General features: G+C 40.3%; 1 protein-coding gene across 3 annotated transcripts in view; it reads right to left on the reverse strand.

Annotated features, from left to right (window-relative positions):
- The window catches only part of LOC121949453 (neuropilin-2-like), a 123,781-nt gene that overhangs the window by 23,125 nt on the left and 78,054 nt on the right, over positions 1 to 22,602 (reverse strand). For all 3 annotated transcript variants that reach the window (XM_042495145.1, XM_042495143.1, XM_042495144.1), the window contains exons 12-15: positions 9,318 to 9,392; positions 8,153 to 8,317; positions 2,680 to 2,948; positions 1,407 to 1,503 (exon numbers count right to left, since the gene is read on the reverse strand). In XM_042495145.1, coding sequence (XP_042351079.1) covers positions 1,407 to 1,503; positions 2,680 to 2,948; positions 8,153 to 8,317; positions 9,318 to 9,392 — 606 coding nt within the window. The remainder of the gene's footprint in view (positions 1 to 1,406; positions 1,504 to 2,679; positions 2,949 to 8,152; positions 8,318 to 9,317; positions 9,393 to 22,602) is intronic.

A 22,602-nucleotide genomic window follows, 5' to 3' on the forward strand; every position in this document is an offset into this window, starting at 1 on the left:
TGTTCCTAACTGTTTGTCTTACTGTTTGCTACTGCACAGTAAATATGCTTTGTTTGTTCAACATCTGGTTGCGTTTTTAATGTACCAACTGGCTTCTTGAATCCGTCCTGTCTGTCTTCCAGTTTTGCTTTTGAATGTTAAATACAAACTAACTCCACCACCTGCTGGTATGGACAATTATTTCCTCTAATGCAGATTGTACGTGCTAGACAGACAGCTAGTTGGCTGCTGTCTTTGCTGTGTGTTCATGAGCAAAATTTTGGCTGAGACACAGACGAAATGAGGCGACGCAGTTGGCCTTGGTTAACTAGATTTTTAATGTCGTTTGGTGTGTCTGGGCCTTTAGACCCTTCCTGCCTGGTAAAAGCCCAAAGTGACATAAACTTTTTCCAACTTCATAAAGCTCCTCCAGAGCCAGGCTTTGTAAAAATCAGTAGAATTCCCATTTAAGAACTCTACACAGTAAAACAAACCATCAGCCCCCACTGCGTTTTTATTGTGTTGGATATAGAATTTAAATGAAAAAGGGGTTGGATGGAGATGAGACATACTTTATATAGACATTATACATTAATGTGTGAATGTTTGCGTGTGTGCTTATATATGTGCTTACATCAGGCTAACCACTGCTGTCGTTCTGTGCCGACAGCAGCTACATTAAATGATAACAAAATTCACATTATTTTCCATGACAGAGAGGACAAACTGTGTGTGTATGTGGGTGGAAATGATGTTTGTTTAACAAGGAAATGTAAAGGATTTAAAAACCTAATCCCTTGTCTAGTCCGTGTGTTTCAGGTAAGTTGGCATTTTTTCTGTTACAGTTATCAAATCTTTCATAATTGAAGTCAGTCATTATTAGTTGTAGTCTCGTTTGCCAGCTTGTGTCTGTGTTTTCTAAGAGAGACAGACAAACAGATGGAGTCTCTCAAGCATTTTATTCACAGAACATGCACAAGTGCACTTTTTTTTTTTCCCTCGGTCCTTTATGACCCACTGACGGCTCAGACTGAATGGAAGACAAGGTTCGGCACAGAGAGAGAATGAGAGAGAGTTGGAAAGAAAGCGCGAAAGGAATTATAAAACATTGGGGTGGTATAGGAAAAGACTGTAGGAGATAGAGTGAGGGAGATATGAAAGATAGATTAGAATCCATGCCCGACGGCCGTTTGTGGCCTACTTTCTTTTTTTTTTTTTTTTAGATATTTTCGTGTGTGTGTGTGTGTGTGTGTGTGTGTGTGTGTGTGTGTGTGTGTGTCTATGTGTGTAAACGAGAAACATTATGAGTTTATTCCCTTCTCTCTCGCGCAACCATCTCTGGTGAAAACATGGTATAAGCAGTTTGGTGAGAAGGAGTAAGAGAATCAGACAGATAGACAGTTGGACTGACAGGCTATGGGACTTACGTGTACACTGCTCCAGCTCGATGCTGTTGCTCATGTGGATGTTATCTATTCTGATGTGGCCTCTGGTCGGGTGGTCGAAAAAGCCCTCAAACACCACCTGGATGACGGAAGAAGAGATAGAGAATACAAAAGGCTCTTATTTATTACATAAAGCAGTAAATGAACTGTTACTACGTAGTGGTCAGTTAAAGGTGGGTAAACTAATGTTGGGCTATGTCTACAGAATTGGTATATGATGACATCCAAAGTAAAACATCAATGACATCTTTTTTTGGGTGTTGGGATGCTGATCAGCCATTGAAACCTGGAAAAACTCAGTTTATGCATTGTGGGAGAACAGTTGTCAGGTCGGTAGACAAAAGGACTGAGCGTGTGTAAGTCATTAATAACTTTCTGACCCGTCTACCAGAACCCGTGATTTTCATATACCAGTTAATTTAAAACCCTTTCATGCAAAGTTGTATTCGTTTCAAAGGCACTGCATGGCCTTGCACCAGACTACAGCTCAGAGATGCTTTTGTTTTATGAACCTGGAAGGCCCTTCAGATCCTCCGACTTTTCTTTTTTAACTGTTCCACAGAGTGGCACTAAAACATCTGGTGACTTTGCTTTTAGCCATTATGCTCCAAAGAACTGAGAGGAGCTGAGAGGAGCTGGAAATATTGATACTTTTAAACTAACAGACTATCTTTCTAGTCTTGCATTTAAATATCATCTTACAATCACATTTTTATGGTTTTTGCCTATTTTATTTGTTAAAATCTATTTTTTAAGATCCATTTTTGCCATTTTCCTATGTTCTTGCTTTTGTTTCTTCAATCAAACTGTAAAGCACTTTGAATTGCATTTGTTTGAAAGGTGCTATATAAATACAATTTGACTGTTTGACTGATACAGTGGACAGATATTTAAAGCCATTTTCTGTTATATGCATGGATTTTGACTCTCTACACTACAGTGGACCTGAGTGTGTAATGCCATGCACTGCCACCCGTTGGCCAGGTGTTGTAGAGCAACACAAATCTCCCAAAACCAAGATGGCTAATAGATGGTAAGAAATTCTATGCAGCTCAGGCATATCTTGTTAATCCTTCCATAGTAGGGGACCCTTGCAGCTAAATTAAATTACATGTTAAAATGACTGAGCATTGAATTTTTTTTGTATCACTTCCACTACAGACTGTGTGTCTCTGTCCCTGGTCATGTGCAGCAAATATTAACAGTAGCACAGTAATGGTAAATGGCTGTATCTCCATTCAAAAACAACACTTACCTGATACTCCTTGGGGCTTTGGGGCAGGACGGTTCGGCCCTCCCTCCAGTGAGGCCCCTGGTCTCCTTTCAAAGCCCATAACAGCGTCTCCTCCTGGTCGCTGTCCCTCAGCAGGACCCGCAGGCTCCCCTGCGCCTCCCCCTGGAGCTGGTAGTAGAAGAGCAGGCAGAGCGGGCCTCGCTCCGGCCCCACCTCTGGACTTAGCAGCCGGGCTCGCTTACGCTGGGTGTGGGCGCCTGCATCCAGGTGGAGGTAGTTCCCTGAGAAATCTGATGTAAAGGAGCAGACAACAACATGGCAGATGCTCCATTATTGTATTGTAAGACCAGTGATGTATTTCAGATTAATGACGTGTAACAAATGTTAAATTAGTGGCCTCGACTCATCACCACTCCTTTTAGCACAGGGATGAAAAAAAGCCACATATGTATTTTTTTCAGTGCTATTTGCATATTTATTAATTTAATAGGTTTCCATTTTAATGAGTTTCATGATTTGTGACAGTGTGGTGAAACAGGCACGATGTTCAAGTAAGATGTAGTAATGCATTGGAACGTGGTTGTTTAAGGCGTTTAGGGCATTACCACCATCATTTGGTGGTATGAGGCTTATACCGCAAATGAGGCTGCCATTTCATCGTGGACGCTAATGGCTATGGATACAAATGAACACACACACACACACACACACACACACACACACACACACACACACACACACACACACACACACACACACACACACACACACGCACACACAAACACACATGCATACACATAACCATGCTAAACAGCCCTAATCACTCTGAATGCTGACACCTCGTTCTGTTGCCCTCCCCGTTTTTGCTACTTAGTCAGCACAGCCATCATACCAAGTCAAAATGCATGTTTAGTGTGTGTGTGTGTGTGTGTGTGTGTGTGTGTGTGTGTGTGCTTCGCCTACACACACTCTATCAGTTTTTTAAATCTAATTCACTTCCTTTTTCTCCTCTTGGCTCAAAGAATTGATGGGTAAAGATGGTAAAAGGAAGGAAGGGGTGAGCGAGTGTGAGAGAAAGGCAGTGCTGCAATGTTTTTGCCCATCCCAAACAGGACCATAATCATTAGCCTGCTGCTGTGTTTTGCTGTTTGTCTAGTTTGTCTATTATGGCCGGAGAGTAAAAAGCTTTGCTGGAGCTGCAAATAGTCTTTTTATCGACAGACAGACGCTATGTGTGACACCTCGTAAGGAGTGAGAGAAAAGAAGAGGGAGGAGACAAGAGGCAAAAGAAAAATATATCTATCTATCTATCTATCTATCTATCTATCTTATTATCTATCCCTCTGTTTTCCCTCCCTGCATGAAAACACTCGACAGATTGCGCAGCACATCACACTTAATGAATAATGGATTTGGGTTGAGGTAACTCTGTTTCTTCACTCGGAGGCAATGAAAGAGGGGACCTCAATTACCGTTGCTCATTAAGTACAGTTAGAGAAAGTTGCAGTGTTTTTCTGTTTCTCCTCGTTTGATCTTGGTGAGCGTACAAAGGGAGGGAATTAATTAACAACTCTCCATGGGAGGGATAGGCAGGGATGTAGAATTGGCTCTGAGGGAGGGAGGGAGATGTGTGTATGCCAGAGTGTGTGTCTGTGTGTGCGTCGCTGTCTATTTGCCTGAGTGTTTGTGGGTAACTTTGTTTATGTTTGAATCTGCATGCGTGTGTGTGAGTTCATCTGTCAGTCAGTGTGTGTGTGTGTGTGTATGTGTCTTGTGAGTAAGCATGAGTGTTATTGTTTTGCTCTTATGTCAATATGTGCTGCATCAATTTGCGCTCAAATGTTGAGATACATTACGTGTATGCATCTTCACTTCGACACAGGGGCTGAACGGCTGAAATGAGTGCATAGTGAACTTTGTTACAATGTCAACTCTTGTTTTCATTTGAGAAAAGTGCACTTGATAAAGCATGAGTGGGCAATTTCTTTTTTATATGCAACACACTCATTTCTCACATTCCTAATCACCACAAAAAATGCAAATGGCATCTAGTAGTTCGATCATTTATGCAAAATGAGCTGCCTTCATGGTTGCACAGCATTCATTTTAAATGACATTGAGAAGGCATCCTGCCTCAAGCTTTCAGTTTTTCTTATAGTCACATATGTATTACCACAGCCCTGATTGGTTTAACATACACAAAGTTCTCTAGATGTTCAGTTCACAGTGAAGTTTTAACAACAGCATTCACACCAGCCTAAAGGATCTAAAGCACCGGCAAATAAATTGCATGTATCAATTTGGATGTGAAAGCATCCTTGTATTGTATAAATGGACTGGATGGATCATTGTTGTGAATTATACCATTATTCAGCCCAAATCTTTGAAATCTTTGCTTCAGTTTATCTGTATCAACTCAAAGTGACACCATCAGGTGTTATACTGTCTTTTTTTTTCTTCCAACCCTCCCTCATTCTCATCTCCTCTCCTTATCAATAACTAAAACCACTTCCAACAACGAGCTTTGTGAAGGGTTTCTTTCGATGAAAATCTCCACAGGGTACAGAATTGCAGTCTTGCCCTATCTGAGATCAAAAGAATAACTTATGCGCTCTGTTCTGGGTCTGATTTTCTCTTTTAAAACCCTAAAAGGGCTTTCAATGACAAGGGTTGGGGATTTGATTTTGCATATCGAGACAGCTTCCAGACAGGGTGCCGTGCTAATGTTGCTGTAGAACAAGACTTAATGTCATGTTGCTGTCTAACACGGAGACAGGGACGTTGCTATGTCAATTACACACACTCAGACACACGCGTTCATCACGCGCAGCAGCCTTGTGTGATGTAGAGCCTTGCCTTATGTCATGGCCCTGTCTGTTTATAAAGGAGCTGCTCAGTCAACCATAAACCGGATGGCTTCAACAGATACGGAGAAAACCTTGGTGAATGGCAAGGTCGTGTGTGTGTGTGTGTGTGTGAGGGGAAACTAACCCACACACCTTGAGTGTTTAATACACGGGCAGTCCCACCTTGAGCAGTCTGAATAAGTTTTGTGTGTGAGTGTGAGTGTGTGTGTGTGTGTGTGTGTGTGTGTGTGTGTGTGTGTGGGGGGGGGGTGGGGGGGGGGGGGGGGGGGGGGGGCTCAGGGGGAGCTGAAGAGCCAAGGCAGCACTTCTGACAAAGCCATCCTCAGACTTATCAGACCGCTCTGGGCGATGTGTGTGCTCCTTATGGGTGTGTAAGTACAGTAAGTACGTGCGTGTGTGTGTGTGTGTGTGTGTGAGGGAGAGAGGGAGACGTGGGGAAGTACGTGAGGCAGTGAATGTGTGTGATGGATAAAACAGTCTTGGTTATCCTCCTGCTGTCTTATTAAAGACGGACAGATGTGGAAAAACAGCAAGTACTACTGAGGGAGATGGGAGAGAGAGAGAGGTCTGTGAGGAGAGAAAGAGGCGATCACAGAGTTGGAGTGAGAGGGAAGAAGGTGAAAAGGGACTTTGAAAACACCGATAATATATACTGTACTATGAGCTAGAACTGAAAACAAGGTGGATGACTAATGGAAGAAGGAGTTAATCCCCAAGAACAGACATTGGGAAGTTGTGGATTAAAAGGAGGCTGAAAAAGTAGAAAAGAAGAACAGAGAAAACAGATAACAAAGAAGCAAACTAGGTTAGGGAAAGTGAGACTGTTAAACCTAACATTTTTTTTAAACTCCAATTAAGTCGTCGTACACTCTTTTAGCAGATCAGAGTGAAATCCTTGCATCATAGTTGCTGTCAGTGGTTCCTCCCAGCGCTGGGATCCGTGATATTCCACCACAGGACGACCACTTTGCTCTTAATTAGCTACAGAAGTCTTCAAACATCCCAAAGTGACGCTGCTTTCTTTTCTGTGTTTATAAAGTGAGAAATGCCTTGAAATGAAAGATGCCCAAAAAGATGAGAATTGAACGCAGCTCTAATGGGCACACAAAGTTTTTAGAAAGTTTGAATGTTTCACTCAGAATTTTAGTATGGGTTTGAAGGGTTTAACTGTTGGTGAGTCAGTGACTGAGCTTCAATAGAGAAGATTGTACAGTGTGTGTGTGTGTGTGTGTGTGTGTGTGTGTGTGTGTGTGTGCGCAATTGGATACTTGTAAGGATTCCTATTTAGGAAAACAAAAAGAATGAGAAAAATAAAGACTTGTTTCCTTTTTATAAAAAAGAATCTGTCATTTGGTACAAAAACAATATAATTTGGATTAGTATTAGTATTTACTTACAACAGTGCTTAAAAGCAGCAGAGGTGTGGACTTGACTCACACTGACATGAACTCAAGTCAGACTTGAGCCTAAAATTTTATGACTTTAGACCTGACAAAATCAAATAAGACTAATCACGGACTTAAACATCAATGACTTGTGACTTCAGCTAAACTTGAGAGTTTTGACCTTAAAACAATTGATACATTCCGCAAGCCCAAAGAATAAAAAGTATGTTATTTACAAAGTGTGCCACAAACTTAATTTCCCTTCATTTCTTGATTCAACTAACTTTAAGGCTATTCATGCCCAGCAAGTCGACACTAAACTCCCTAGATGTTTGAACCAATTTCACAGAATCCAATCAAGTTGCAGAAGAGAACCGTGAAGAACTAATGTGATGTTATTGAGCGCCAGTTGGAAAAAATGATACCAAAGATCATTTTGTTCACATACAAAAAAAAAAAGAATTGCAGTATGCAAAACATGCTGGTCATAAATTACAGATGGAGATGCAACAGTTTTCAACTTCATTTGACATTTGAAGTGAGCCAATGTTCAGCTAATGTTACTACACTTTTGGTAAAAATGACATTACATTCAGTGAAGACCAACCTTTTTGTGACTTGAAACTCAAACTAACAAACGTGAAACTTTACTTGGGACTTGCCTGTCTTGGGGCTTGAGTGCCTAGACCTGAGACTTACTTGTGAATTGCAAGACAATGACTTGGTCCCACCTCTGCTAAACAGTTCAACAACTGATCAGACAACCTACAAAATGTGGTGTAAGCACAAAACTGCTGCAGGACAAATGAGAGTTATTGGTGACATATGCCAACTAGTGGTTTCCTAATGGCAAACCGTTATGTACCATTGTGTAATCAACGTTTTGTATTTCTCATTGTGTTAAATAGGTGAAGTTTTCCATTGAAAAGCTTGTCAGTAAGCTGGGTCCTACAACAATGAACATACATTTCGTATTGGTTATGCTATTTGAATCTGATTGCTGGAAACAGCAGAGGAAATGATTCAAATGCTATATTGTTTCGGTCCAGAAAAACATATTTTCAGTTCAAATGTTAAACTCTCCCTTGCTCCATTTGTAATAATCATAACACATCATTTGGGGAGTATTTGACCTGAAACTCTAGTACAAAACCATAAAGATTTCTCATGATGTTTCCAGATTATTTAATGGTCTCCTTGTAAAATGTAAATGCGTGTGATAGCCAACAAATGAGCACTCACTGTCTGATCCCAGCGCCAAATCCTGCCTCGTTCCATGTGTGCCGTGTCCTGTTGAACTGCTGCTGGCTGTGTGCAGGGACCAGCTCACACCTGACTGGGGATCAGCTGACCAGCCGCACAAGCTCTGCTCGAAGTCGCACACGGCTGACAGGGACGGAGTGGTGGCTGTGGGGTGTGAAAGAGACACACAGATTGTGAGTAAAGACGTGTGAGAGAGCATCTGCTTTGACTAACAGGAAATATAACTGATTATCAACTTGCCTTTTTTGTGTGTTTTTTTAGCACTTTCAGAGTGCTTTTAGCACCTTATTGAATCTAAACTTTTTTTTTTCTCAGTTTCTTTCCCGCCTTTTATGAGACTTAATGCCACAATGGCTGGCTTGTCTTTATTTTGATACGGCTTTGAGAGAGATTCCCATTATGTTTAGATGTTTGGCAATAGTACTCATCTAATATGACATCTCAATAAATCATGCTGAATACAAATATTCGAGTAAAAGAGAGATTATGTGGAGAGAGAGAATGGGCTTGACAGGAGAGAGTGGAGAGGATAAAAGAAAGCGAACATAGACAGAATGAAAGTAGCACAGTAAAGTGGGTGTAGATAGAAATCAAAAGAAGTGACATGAGAGGAGAAAAGAACATAAATAAGAAAGCGTGCCTAAAAAGAAAAAAAACACAATAACGACAATAAAGATAGAGAAAGTAGAGCATTATAAAATGCACTTTTTAGTCCTGAATCTTTGTATAATGTAATTCAGTTTAAGATCAAGATGCAACTACATGGACCATTTTAAACTGCATTACTCTAGATTTACTGCTGGCTTCCTTCCTGACAGTTGCTGACCTAAAGCTGTGAAATGATATTCGCAATTTGTGTGTGTGTGTGTGAGCAGGTGAGATCCTTGCTGTGAGAGCTTATTTTCACTCACAAACAGAGCTTCCTGTGGGACTCTTGAATCTAACTGACTTCAAAGCCCATAGGCCCTTTGGTGTATGATGACATCATGAGTTTGACCTTACGAGCGCCAGTGTTTGTGCAAGTGTATGTGGATGAGAGACAGAGACAAAATTATTGCATGTGTGGTCACTGGGAATCTGCATGATGAGTGAGAGTGGCGATGCTGCGCATGAGAGTGCTTGAATTAAGTGTGGGTGTGTTTACCGGGTCTCATTGCAGCGGTGGTCTGTTCTACTCTGGGCACGGTGGGGGTCGCAGTGTCAGGTACAGTGGTTGTTTCTGTCAACAGGGAAAAAAAAAAAAACACTAAAGATCAGAATAGAATAGAATCAAATGACAGAATATATCAAAACACTGTGCAATGTGTGAAAAGTGAGCTTGGCTATGGAAGCCCAGTATTCATGTGAAATAATGTTTAGACCTGTCACTCATGTTTATTTCTCTTGTAAAGTTGGGCATTTTAACATGGAGTTCTATGGAGATTGACTCATTTCTGGAGCTAGCCCCAAGTGGCCATTCAAAGAACTGCCGTTTCTAGCACTTGTGCGTTGGCTTAATTTTTCAGCCCTGGAGGTTGCTCATACCACTATGCAACTCTAAACAATTATCATCAGTTATTATGCAAATGAGCAACGACACATATATTACTTCACTAGGCAGTAAATATAACAAATATTGGTTGGGAAACATCCCCTACAATATTCAAATATGCTCAAAATGCCCCCACTCTCATTGATTAAAAAAAAAAGAAAAGAAAAAAGAAAATTGCTATTTTCCAACAGGCAACTACGCACAACCATCTGAAATAATCATTAGCAAATGTTATCATAATCAGAAATAAATTAAAATAATTGCCGTTATTACCACTACCTGTTCTAATATTATGGTGTGGTGCAGTTCTGCGTGTGGTGTTGCAGTACGCCAGCAGAAGCTGTTGCTCGACTGTTGCTCGACTGTTGTATGTAGGTACAATCAATGTCAAACGCTGAAATGTCCCTCTGTTTTATTACTTTCAAATGTATTAAAATGTGTAAAGCTCTAATTTAATATTACTACTATGTCTGCTAACTGTTTTTGAAAAGTGTTAGTATGTCCAAAAACATGTCAAAAGTCAGAGTGCGTGCACTGTTCCTGTATGGCAGTCAATCATATGCTGGCTCCCTAAAATGACATGCAATCTTCAAAACCTTAAGAACCTCATTTTTTAGATTTTAGTTTCAAAATTCTCAGTTAAGCTGCTAAATCTCTAATAATTTATCCTAGGGAGATTGAAATATGTTCCCCCCAAGTGCTAAATAACAATTAAAGCCCTATTACATTACATTTTACTTTACATTTAATGCAAGCATTGAGTTACTGCTCTAATCATTTGTAACCTCCAACTCCCTTGACTGTCTAATAAGTACAGACAAAAGAGGACGTACGATAACCACATCAAAGCTTTTAAATATTCACAATTTGTTCTACAGCTGCTTTGCTGCACATTGTAAAATATCCATATCATAGCACTGCAGCAGTGATAATTAAGCAAAGCAAGACTAAGATATTTTACAGTAACTAATGATGTTTGGACACACTTCACTGTTGTTTTCAACGTCTGTTTATTAAGGCTGAAGTCTGTAACAATCCAGACAGTGACAGAGTGAAATGAGGCAGTGAGCTGGCACTCAGCTGAGGATCATGCCACACCACTTATTCTACCAACTGCAGGTTGGCACAAACACACACACACACACACACACACAACACTATGATGATAGATGCTGCACTCCAACTGACCTTGGTGCACAGCGGCATGCGACCAGTGCACGATAGATCAAACAGAGGCACCCACACACAGACAGGCGCATGCACACGTCAGCAGTGGAGTATGTCAGTGCAACCCCAAGACCTTCTGGTCTTAATAAGCAGTTTTCTACTGTTGGTTGAGATTCCTTAAATGGCTCTGAATGCTTTACCAGCTCCCTCACACACACTCTCACGCTGGTGAAAGTGAGTCTATATGTTGACGTAAGGGAACAGAAGATTGGCTCGTGTGACGCCACAAACCTCTCACCAAATTATTCTTAGAAATGACTTCTTTCTCTCTCTTATTTTCTGCCATTCATTTCATGTGCTGTCTTTCATTTTTCTGTCCTCTCTACATCTGTCATTTGGCTGTGCAAAGCCCCCCTCCCTCCTCTCTCTGTCATTTGTCACAATAAATCTGACCAGTTTCAGTTCTGCTGTGCAAAACCACCATCAACACCACAAAAAAGCTCTTTGTACACACACGTACACACACACACACACACACACACACACAAACCGAGTCGATCTCTATTTTTTCTGCCTCTCCCGCGTAGAAGCGAAACCCTATCTCGTGTTGTTTCTGTTTTACCACAACCGCAATTTTCTTCTCCATAACTCTTTCTCTCACTCTCTTTCTGTCATCTCTCCCTGAGGCATATTTTGATTTCCACTCGTCCTTTGCTTTCGTCTGCCCGCAGATCTTTCTCTCTCTTTGTTAAGATTGCATCTCAATCTTTTGCTCTTTCCCAACGATCTCTCGCTCTCCTCTCAACCTCTCAGCGCTTCTCTCCGCGCTGGAACTCTCTCTGGTGTTATTTTATGTCCTTTCTAACCGAACGCTCAGTAAATCAGAGACCACTGTTGATTTACTGCTTGTATGGTTGTTCTAGACGATTCCATGCGTTGCCTGGTGATCTGTATGCGTCTTGTTCAGTGTGAACTCTTAACCTTTGCTCGCCAAAGATGATAGCTTTGAGTTCACTGCAGCTTTAATGCATATTGTGTATGTGCATAACTTTATTTAGTTGTTAACACACTCTGCAAACAGCGAAAGTATGCAGGATTATTATGTAAGCCCAAACAGAGTGGCCCCATATTTTCACGCGCTCGCACAAACACAAACACACACACACACACACACACACACACACACACACACACATTCACATGCAGAATTAGATATCAACATTGGATAAGTAGCTCCCAGCTGCTGACATTAAGCTGTTTTAATTTGGTGCCCTTTACCACTGTAATTAGCCCCCCATATGGAAGGGAGAGAGGGAGGGGATAGAGATGAGAGAGGGAGAGAGAGAGCGACAGAGACACACACAGAGAGACATGGAGAAGGGAACACAACCCTCTCAACCTCTCACCACCATTTTCCTAATTACTGACCACACACGGCTCCTGTCAGCCTCCCATTTCTGACTCCATCTTCTCTCCATCCGTCTAATCCAATTTTGCTCTCTGTCTGCACCCTCCTGTTATTTCTCCCTTTCCTCACCCTCTTCATCATCTTCCATACCCCTCTTAGTCCCATCCATCAGGGTCCTCTCTTTCCTGTAAAGGTCAGTAAACTCATTTAAATAAATTACTTTATCATTAAACTTACATTTTTTGGTGTATTATTACACAATGAGTCATTTTCAACTTTCTTTTGCTGGAAAGTTTTCTTCTATTTGCTGAACGTGCAAGGCTGAAGTGTATTAGGCGCTTGTGTGGGAAAAGTGAGGATGATATCGGAGTTGGTCATGTTTTAAACATCAGGATTCAAACAGGGATGTAAAAGATACACCAATCTGTACATCTGTATTCTGCAGATGGGTCATCCTGAACACCACTAAGTTATAGCAACCTGCCATGACTCTGTGTCTCTTTCGCTCACACACACAAACCTCAAACTGAGAACCAGAAGGTGTTGGGTTCTGTTAACCACACACGAGAACACACACACACATGCACACACACACACACACACACACACACACACACACACACAGTCATAGGCCAAGGGCTCATTGTAAAGCTGCTGACTGAGCAGGGCGAGGCGGAAACAGAGAGACGAAAAACTGTTCAATTATGGAAAGAGCTCTGGGTATAAATCTACCTCTGTCAGCCTAAATAATGACTACTGTCACAGTGTGTGAGTGTGTGTGTGTGTCTGAGGAAGAGAGAATGTCGTCCCTACTCAGATTATTGGTGACATGGTGGATGTGTGTGTGGGTAGGGGTTTCGTTTACGTAATGACTATGTGATTGACTGACTGACCGAATGGCAGACTCTGTGTGTGTGTGTGTGTGTGTGTGTGTGTGTGTGTGTGTGGCTGGAGAAATGTCTTGTTTATAACAGGGACCTCCACTGATAGTTCTACAATTCTATAATTTCATTTAGCAGACGCGTTTATCCAAAGCAACGTACAACACAAGCAAGAATTTAGACTTAAGGAAAAAAAACCCTTAGTAAGTGCAAAAAGTGCTTCAGGTGTGATTGGTCACAGGTATTGCCGTCTAGTGGCAGAAGAAGTGCCGCACAGTCCCCCCCCCCCCCCCCCCCCCCTTTTTTTTTTCACCGCCATTTTGGAAACCAAAGTAATAACCAGTAGCAATCTCAGCATCTGAGATTCAACAATCTCAGTATCACTGTCTGTCTTTAGATGAAGCTGTTATGTATATTTAATGATAGTTTAATTGAAATTCCTTTAAAAAGACATTTTTCTATTCAACATATTCTGTTGACTCACTGTTAAAACCATCTGTGACACTATTTTATTACTTCAGTTGCTTCAGAGACAATCACAACTTTTTAACAAGACACAGCCTTACAGATTTTTATCCTTGTTAAATTTAAAAGTTCAATGGGCAGAAACACCCTCTTATATTTGGCTGCTATTGAATGAAATAAACTTTGATTAAATTGTTAGCAAATCTTTCATAAAAGGGACCCTGCAAAAACTGTTTAAGTGTTTTCCTTTCATGTGTCTTTTATTTCTGTATGTAATTATATGGATATTGTATTTGCACCTGGTCTTGCTAGACCTGGCACCCCAACCTCCCTCAAGGATCCCAGTGGAAATAAGCCTTTGGCTTTTTTGTGTAATTCAGTTCTCTGCAATTTTATGTATGTGATAACTGTCTTTAGATGAAGCTGTTATGTATATTTAATGATTGTCAGATAACTGTATCAATTAACAGGACATACTTGCTATAAACATTGTTTCTGCAAAACATTTTCATCAAAATTTGGGGAAAAAAATCTATACAACCCAATGCAAAAAGTGTATATTTTTGGAAGGAGCAGAAACAGAGTTCTCAGTGACAGAAAACTTGGAAAGAAGTAGGTGAAATCTGAGTTATGGCACTACCAAGAATGAGGCTGTTAAATGTTGAAGTAGGACATCAATGAGCTGTGATGGTGGAAAACATGAGTGTTTTTGGATGAAAATCATCGCCATGGATCTGAATGGCAAATCAGACAACTACACTTAAAAACTAAAAGTGCAGGTTTGATTTATGTGTAGCTTAAAGTGCTGGACTAATTATGGCTCCCTCTTCTGTAGATGAGTGGGTGGGAAAATGAGTTCTTTACTGCAGGAAACTCTTTTGAGACTAAAATGTCTAATTAGCCCATTGTACAGCAAGCTACCAATAATATCTGATTTTACAGTAAGTGCTGCACTGGACCACAAGTTTTAAAGCCTAGTAGATGGGGGAGGGAGAATTTCTGTAACCCAGTAAAATGGATCGGTGGTATGAATCCAAGCACATGACTGTAGTTAAAAAGCCACCCATAATAAAGCTTAAAGTGTGGCTGCAAAGGAGAGCTATGTGCTACACAGTTGAGATACTTGAAGCAAAGAAGCTTTTTATGTTAGGAATCTACAGACAGGGAATTTCTAATGAGTCCATTGTGCAACAAAGCACCACAAGGTATGTGACTGCAATTGTAGCCTCAAGTGTGAAGCTAAGTGCAACAACAACTGAGATGATAAAAAGAGGCTGCTGGCAATGAATGGCAAACTACATCAGTGAACAGTAGTCAGCTACAAAGGAAATGAGTTTAAGTGTGGCAAATGCCATTAAGCTAAATATGCCATTAACTGCTCTGGAGAAAAGACAGCTTTGTAGACCACTAAGCAGGAATGTGTTAACAAAGATACGGTTTAAACAATTTCTAAGACTCAATCAGTTTTATTTTGACATATTTAAGTGGAAATAGTTGTGTTTTTTTGTTTGTTTTTGCATTGCATCTGTGTTTTAATATGTTCTCCTGAAAACTCACTTTTATTATACAATGAAGGCTTGATTTATGGCAGAGAGAAAGTGCGTCAACCATCGTGCAACCAAAATAGGAAGAGAATAGCGCTTTTGCTTTTGCCTGTAGCTAATGGAAGCTGTCCCAAGTTACCAAACAGTATCAATGTACGGTCTTTGCATTTACAATTCCCAGTTACAGAAATGGCTGACTGTGGAACCACCAAAGTAACTGTGGAAACTGTAGTTGCTTAGCTTTGAAAAAAAGGGAAAGCAGTCCTGTTATCTTTGCAACAGCAGCCTCAACAATAATACCACTTTGGAAATGCTAGGGAGTTGAAAAATTGTCTGTTTCCACTTAAATTAAACATAGATTGACAGATTGTACTTATTTTGGGGTCATGGGTAAAACTTTTGCTTATATTTCTCTGAACATCAAATCTGTTGTATCAGGATAGATTTATGTATCATCTCGTTGTCAGTGGGGTCCCATTAGACATCATTAAAAATACAGTAAAAGACTCAGCTTGTATAAGATCGCAGGTTTTGATTCTGTGTTTAAATTTTGGCTGGTGGACCTTCAAATTTGGATCTTTAACCCTATAGTGGGTGGATAGATGGATAGATGGATAGATGGATGCATGGATAGATGGATAATGAAACAGAGAAAAAGAGGCAGGCACATCTGGGAAGTACTGCAAAGAGGTGGCGAGCCAAGCCTAAATATTTATACTGGGGGGAAAAAAAGCATTTTTGCAAACAGATACATATAAACACACATGTACCCACAATGAACCGGTGCCCAGCCCTGAGTGTTTCCATGTGTGATGTCTAAAGAAGGAAGAAAGGGGATTGATAAACTTTACCAAGTGAACAAAGCATGATTGTCTATGCATTTAAATAACCTCAGAATCTCTTTGGGTGCATGCTTGATTTGAGCTGGTGTGTCTTTGTTTGCAGCCTGTTTTTTGGAACGAATGACCAAGTCAAGAGCAGTGCTGCAGAACATCGAACACCTCTATATTGGTGGGCAAATGATTTCTTCGTCACTCAAAAACCCCAGTGTTTTGCCTCGAGAACCAGACAACCACAGGGATTATCCTGCTGGTGTCCTGTAAAAACTCCAAACACTTATCCCTTCAGGAACTAAAAACAGTGTCACTTTCCATTTTTGCACCCATGTGTATATAGTATGTGTATATATGTACATAGTACAGTGCCTGATCTGTGGTTTGGCCTGGCTCTGAAGTCATGAAACATTTACTGTTTGTGGGAGATTTTAGCTTTGAAAAAGTATAAAGATAGTGCTGGCAACAGGTTTGCTTTGCCTTCGATTTGAAAGGCTGAGACAGGTGAGGGATGAAATAAAAGAGAAAAATGTGTCTGTAGAAACGATGTGAGAAGAGTGAGATCTAGAAGAAGAGAGGGAAACAAATCCATCGGGGTAATGAGGTCAGGAGCAGAGGGAAGTTGAAGACACAGGAGAGATGGAGTATTCATGTGTGTGTGTATGTGTGTGTGTGTGTGTGTGTGTGTGTGTGTGTGTGTGGTGATGGGGCTGTTACAGGAGCCTTGGCAGGAGACAGGAGTGATTAAATTCTTGTGATGGGGAGGGAGTGGAAGGGGCAGAGATGCAGCGGGTACTGCAGAAGCCACAAACATTTGCAAACTCTACCTCCCTCTCTAACATTACTTTCCATTTCTTCTAATGTATTTATATGTGTTGGTATAAAAAAGCAGGGTCAGGGCTATAATTTTATGAACTGAAATAATGAAATCAGCTGCAGGCAGGTTGTTGTGTTCTTATCTTATACTGTATATCATTAAAGCAAGCCACTCTGCTGCTTCCCAACAATTTGTTATATGTGTCTGAATTCATTTTAAATAACTTTGGCAAAGAAATTAATTAAAAACGAAACAATGATTGCAGATAATGATTTTATCATATCTCTACACATTGCTTGCTCTTTGAATAGTTGTATCTACCTATTACCAGTAAAAAAAAAAAAAAACAACTATATGCTCAGTTATATAATATCATTAATAAAATGCAACAACATCACTATGTATTCAATACTCCTAAAAACTATATTGCAGTCTTCTTGTTGTCATTATTATGTTGTGTTTTTATAATCACATCGCCGTAATCTCAGAGAAAAGACAGGAGAAGGAGGAGCAGAGGAGACAAATGAGTGGGTGTAAGTAAGGACACGTCCCACCAATCACATGAAAGTATCTGGACCGGAGCCACAGCTCACATGTGAAAGCTATCAACAATGTTGGACAAGGAACACACACACACACACACACACACACACACACACACACACACACACACACACACACACTTGGCTAAACCTGTACAACTAGCTGGAAACCTGGAACAGCGGAGCACCTCTACAATGTTCTAGAACAAGAACTCAAAACAACATCCTCTCCCGGGTGCCACTGTAATTATGGAAGTGTTTGCATGTGTGTGTGTGTGTGTGTGTGTGTGTGTGTGTGTGTGTGTGCGTGCGCGTGTGTTTTCTTGGTCCAACATCATCGATATGTGAATCACAGACACAGTGAGGGTTTTTGGCTATTACTCGCTTTGCATATTACAATGTTAGTCATTAACTTACTTTAACTTTTGGCCTTCCTACATAGAAATCTGACCCTGAAATTTGATGCTTTTCCAACAACATTTGCATCATCTTCAAATCTACAACTGCACTGTGATTAGTCACATGCAACAATCTATCTGCTGAGGTATCCCACAGGTCAAACTGACACACTGCCAGTCACAGGGCCATCCTCTTTGCTATTACTGGCCAAACTTCACACAGCAAAAAAAAAACAAAAAACATGAACAGTTTTGTCTACCAAATGCAGTGCTGCTAATGGGCTGATCATTGCAGTTTTGTTGGAACACAAAGACAAGAAGCATTATTTCTGTCAGAATCTGGTTGGTATTGTTTAAGGTTTCATGACAAGGGAGGCAGGCTGGAGCCAGGATTTTAATTTTGGATTGGACAAAGTCATTTTGGCTGGGGCTTTTAATTACAGAACTTAATACTGTTTGCCTTTCTTTGATGGTTTCCAACTGGTAGTCTCATTGACACAGAAATGACTGATATCAAGCTGTGCAGGGCGACAAGTGTGGCTGGCTCATTATGACACCCAAATCTTTAAAAAAAAAAAAAAACGTTTTCATTGCCAAGACAGGGTATATTGTTAAATAGTGCAAAAAAAGAAATATAGTATCCCATTTATCATGTCTGTCTCCCGTCTTGCAGAAAATGTTTTCGGGGTTCTTTAGTCTCAATAGAAAATGCATTTGCAGCTATGAAATTAGTCAGACCAACATAAAGTGTCTCCAGACTTCACACGATTGTAGAGCAATAACTGTTAACCCTAACCCTAACTGTTTTAGAGAGTGAAATGTTGTTTTAGACCTAAACATATATTATAATGTTTGTTTTAATAATTACAAATAAAAGTGAAACAAAAAAATACATATTTTCTTCCAGTCATTTAGGATTGGCTAGTTGTGCAAGTGGGTGGACCCATTAGCTCCACCCACAACACAATGCTTGAAGTGAGGGTCCATGATTCAAGAGCAGCACCAACAGCAGATGAATGAATTCACAGTGGACACAAAGCCTCTTTCTCTCTCCGCCTGTGTATTTCAGTGTCTCTCTGTTGTTTTTACCCAGTACCCCCATCCATAACACTGAATTTTTCAATGGGGTTTGAGAACCTAAGCATGTATTTATACAACTAAGAACAAACCTTTGTCTTTTTGCCAAACAGGTGGTATGTGTGTGTTTGTATATGTGTGTCTGTGTGTGTGTGTGTGTGTGTGTGTGTGTGTGTGTGTGTGTGTATACATATGTGCCTGCCTGCCTGCCTGCCTGCCTGCCTGCCAACAACTAGGTGAGGAGTGAAAGAGATGAGAGCATAGCAGATGTTCTGATAGCTCAGTCATTTAAAACATGAACAAAACTGGCAGCTTCTAGTTCACATCCAATAGTCGGGGGTTACAAGACCTAAATTACATGTTGCCTAGCGTGAATGATCAGAATGAGTCCTGCAATAATATTCTGGCTTTTGTTTCTGTTTTTTGCACCGACGGTTCGCTGTAATAATGAGATGCTAAACAACATCATTGTGTGCCCCCTAAGAACCCTGTATCCGTAATTTTGAATTTCTTCATTGTAATTGGGTGCTGAGATTGTCTCTCCCATGTGAGGAAATTGTTTTACAGCCCTGAGGCCAGGTCAATGCGCTTCATTTTAAATACAAAAACAATACAGGGGTAGAAATGGAAAAGCAATTTCTTTGTGAGTTTGTTAAAGCTGATGTTTAGAGCATATGAGGTTTGTGATTGGCAGTGTATCAGATTGGTTTTGTCTTTACTTTTAAACAATAAATGAACTGTTAAAGGGGACCTATTATGCTTTGCCCTATTTTTTGACATATATATAGTATAACAATGTGAGAGCATATTAAACCTGACCAGATAAAGAGGTAAACATATGTAAAAGTAATTCCCGTGAGCAAAAACCTCAGGCTTCATACCACTGTGCTTCGAAATGTCTCCCATCAGTATACGCTGCTATATTTGGCTACATGCTAATGTCAGGAAAACATGTAGGCCCAATCTTGGTTGCAGGTGTTGTTAATTTCTCACTGATTTCATATCATATTCCTGCTGGAACATATCTGCTTGTGAAGATTTTGGTTTAGAAGCTATTTTTGGTGATTTATCACCAGTGAAAAAGTGCCACTGTGCTCTGTTACAGTAATTTCCCATCTGGAACTTTGCTACATGTAGCAACATGCTGACATCCGGAAAACATGTAATCTTGATTTCCTATGTTGTTAATTCCTCTCTGATTTTGGATCATATAGCTGCTTAAACATGTTAAGTTGTAAAAAAAATAGTTCAGAGGCCTTTACTGGTTATTTTCCATGGTAGAAAGTGCTGCTATACTCTGTTGTAGTCATTTTCCATCTCCAAGTTGACTGCTACTTGGAACAGTCAAACATGTTAGTTGCCTGTGTTGTTAATTTCTCCTTAATTTCACATCGTATGCCTGCTGGAGCTTGCTCAGTTTTGACAATTTTGGTTTAGAGGCCTGTATTGTGATCTTTCACAGCAGAAAATCTTGGCAAAAATAGTTACAAGTGCAAGGCCTTTTTGGAAGGGGCTCTTGAAGAGACAGGGGCTAAACTTAGCCTTCTAAGATGGAGGGTGAATACAGATATATTCAAGCAGATGGTATGAGGAGAATAACATATTTCTTTAAAAACAAAGCATCTAAAATGTTCTAGTAGAATCCCAAAATACATGTTGAACCTGAAAATAAGCATAATAAAAACACAATACTTTTAGGCACAGTGAATAAGGGGACACTTGTGCTCCTATTTTCAGTAAATGATGTATGACAGTAGACTGGCAATTTGAAATGCTAAGTACAGATTTAAATTATATGATGTCACTCATTTAAAAAATGGGTCCAGGTGTGTTATTTATGTCAGGAAACACTGGCCTGAAACCAGCTACTGAATAATGAAACGGCTACTCCCATTGCTGCATCCACTGCAGGCTGGCCTGTGTGTGTATGTATGTGTTTGTGAGTGTGTCAGTGAACATGTGATTGCCTTACACCGCTGATGTCTCCTTTTATTTATTCATCAATTCATTAATTCACTCCTTCACTTCCTGCGTAGTGCTGGGATAGGCGGGGTTGTGGCTCAACTGTATGCTGAAGCTCCGGGGGAAAAAGGGAGCTCCTACAATTCTAGGTTTAAAAGGGAGGAAGGAAGTCCCTTTTAATGTGAAGGAAACAAGGATAGCATGCTTGGTGGGAAAAAAATAGTCTTGAATTATGTGAATGCCGCCTATTTAGAGAAATGGAATGTATGAGACATAGGAAGGAAGACAACCTCATAGGATGTCTCCTCATTGAACCGAGATGGAAAGGTGCTGTTGGGCCTCTTCCTCTATGACTTTATATCTTACTTCATATCTGTATCCCTGTTTGTGTGTGTATGTGTGTGTCTGAATTTATAGAGGAGGGCCACTGGAACTGAATGTGTGTGTGCATTTTTATGCTTGTGACTTATGTGTAAACAGCTGTGTTCAGTGGACTGAAGCTGATGCACTCTGTTGAATATTTTATCTCCCTTTACAACCCAAGCACGCACGCACGCACGCACGCACGCACGCACGCACGCACGCACGCACACACACACACACACACACGCACCCACATACCACACGAGCCAGAAGGGAAACAAAGTCTTTTTTGTCTTCAGTCAGATGTGTTTTCTGTTTTATTGTTTTCATTTATAGCATAAGCACAAATGATTGTGGCTGCACGACTGGTGAGATCATGTGTTTTTCAGTGTTGTTATATAACGTCACTTAGCGTGGAGACAATTAAAAACCAGACAAAGTGCATTTTTAGAAAATCAACTTGCTCTAAGCCACTAAGATGCAGAATCATTTTAGTGTGTGATAGTGTGTGGTACTTAGGGATGGCAGCAGGAGCAGTTGCCGTGGTGCAAAGTGGGAATGAACTGTTATCGTGCACAGATTACATCCAGAAGGCAGACATCTGGCATGCAGACTCAGACAGCCAGACCAGCAGACAATCACTGAAACTGCAATAGCCAAGAGGTTGATCCGTGCTGTGATCATGGAGATGATGGCTGCAGATATGATGTGCATTAGTAGCAATAACAAGCAATGTGCATGGGCAGGATAAAACATAGCCGGTGCAATCACACAGGTTGCCATCACTGTGATTGAACATTGAGGACACATTATTCTCCATTAGACAGAAATCATTTGCTGCCATTCATGATATATTAAGTGTGCAAGCTATATAATCAGTCAAGAGCCATGATTTCCTGTGTCAAGGTTTAACGGTCACTTTGTTATCCCTGGGTTTTTTATATCAGTGTGCATATTTTACACTTAATAGTCGCCTTAAACTCATATTGAAAAGAAAGGGGAAGATTTTTTTTGGAAAAAAATAGAACTACAACTTTTCAGTTGTATGTCTCCTCAAACCAGTCAAGTTGAACTCACAGATGATACTTCACACACATCTTCAACCTGGCAGCACATCATTTTGGATATATATCATCATGATATCCTATGATACATTTGTTTGACAGTTTGTCACAATGAGTGTATGAATTCTTAAATAATAATAGTAAAGTAATATTATTTAAATTCACCAAAGGCATTCTTAAGATATTGTGTTCACAAAAATAGGATAATATGTACGTAAGTAAAGATGACCCCAAAATCCATGATGCCATCCCCAGCATAAAATGAAATTAAAAAAGAACATCCAAACATGCCACCTCTTATGTCTTGTCATTATGACTTCTGATAATTGGAAGAGAAATGAAAATACAGCTAAGTCTGAAACCAAAACAAACTGTAA

The sequence above is a fragment of the Plectropomus leopardus genome, chromosome 10 (genome assembly GCF_008729295.1).
Source record: "Plectropomus leopardus isolate mb chromosome 10, YSFRI_Pleo_2.0, whole genome shotgun sequence".
Lineage (NCBI taxonomy): Eukaryota > Metazoa > Chordata > Actinopteri > Perciformes > Serranidae > Plectropomus > Plectropomus leopardus.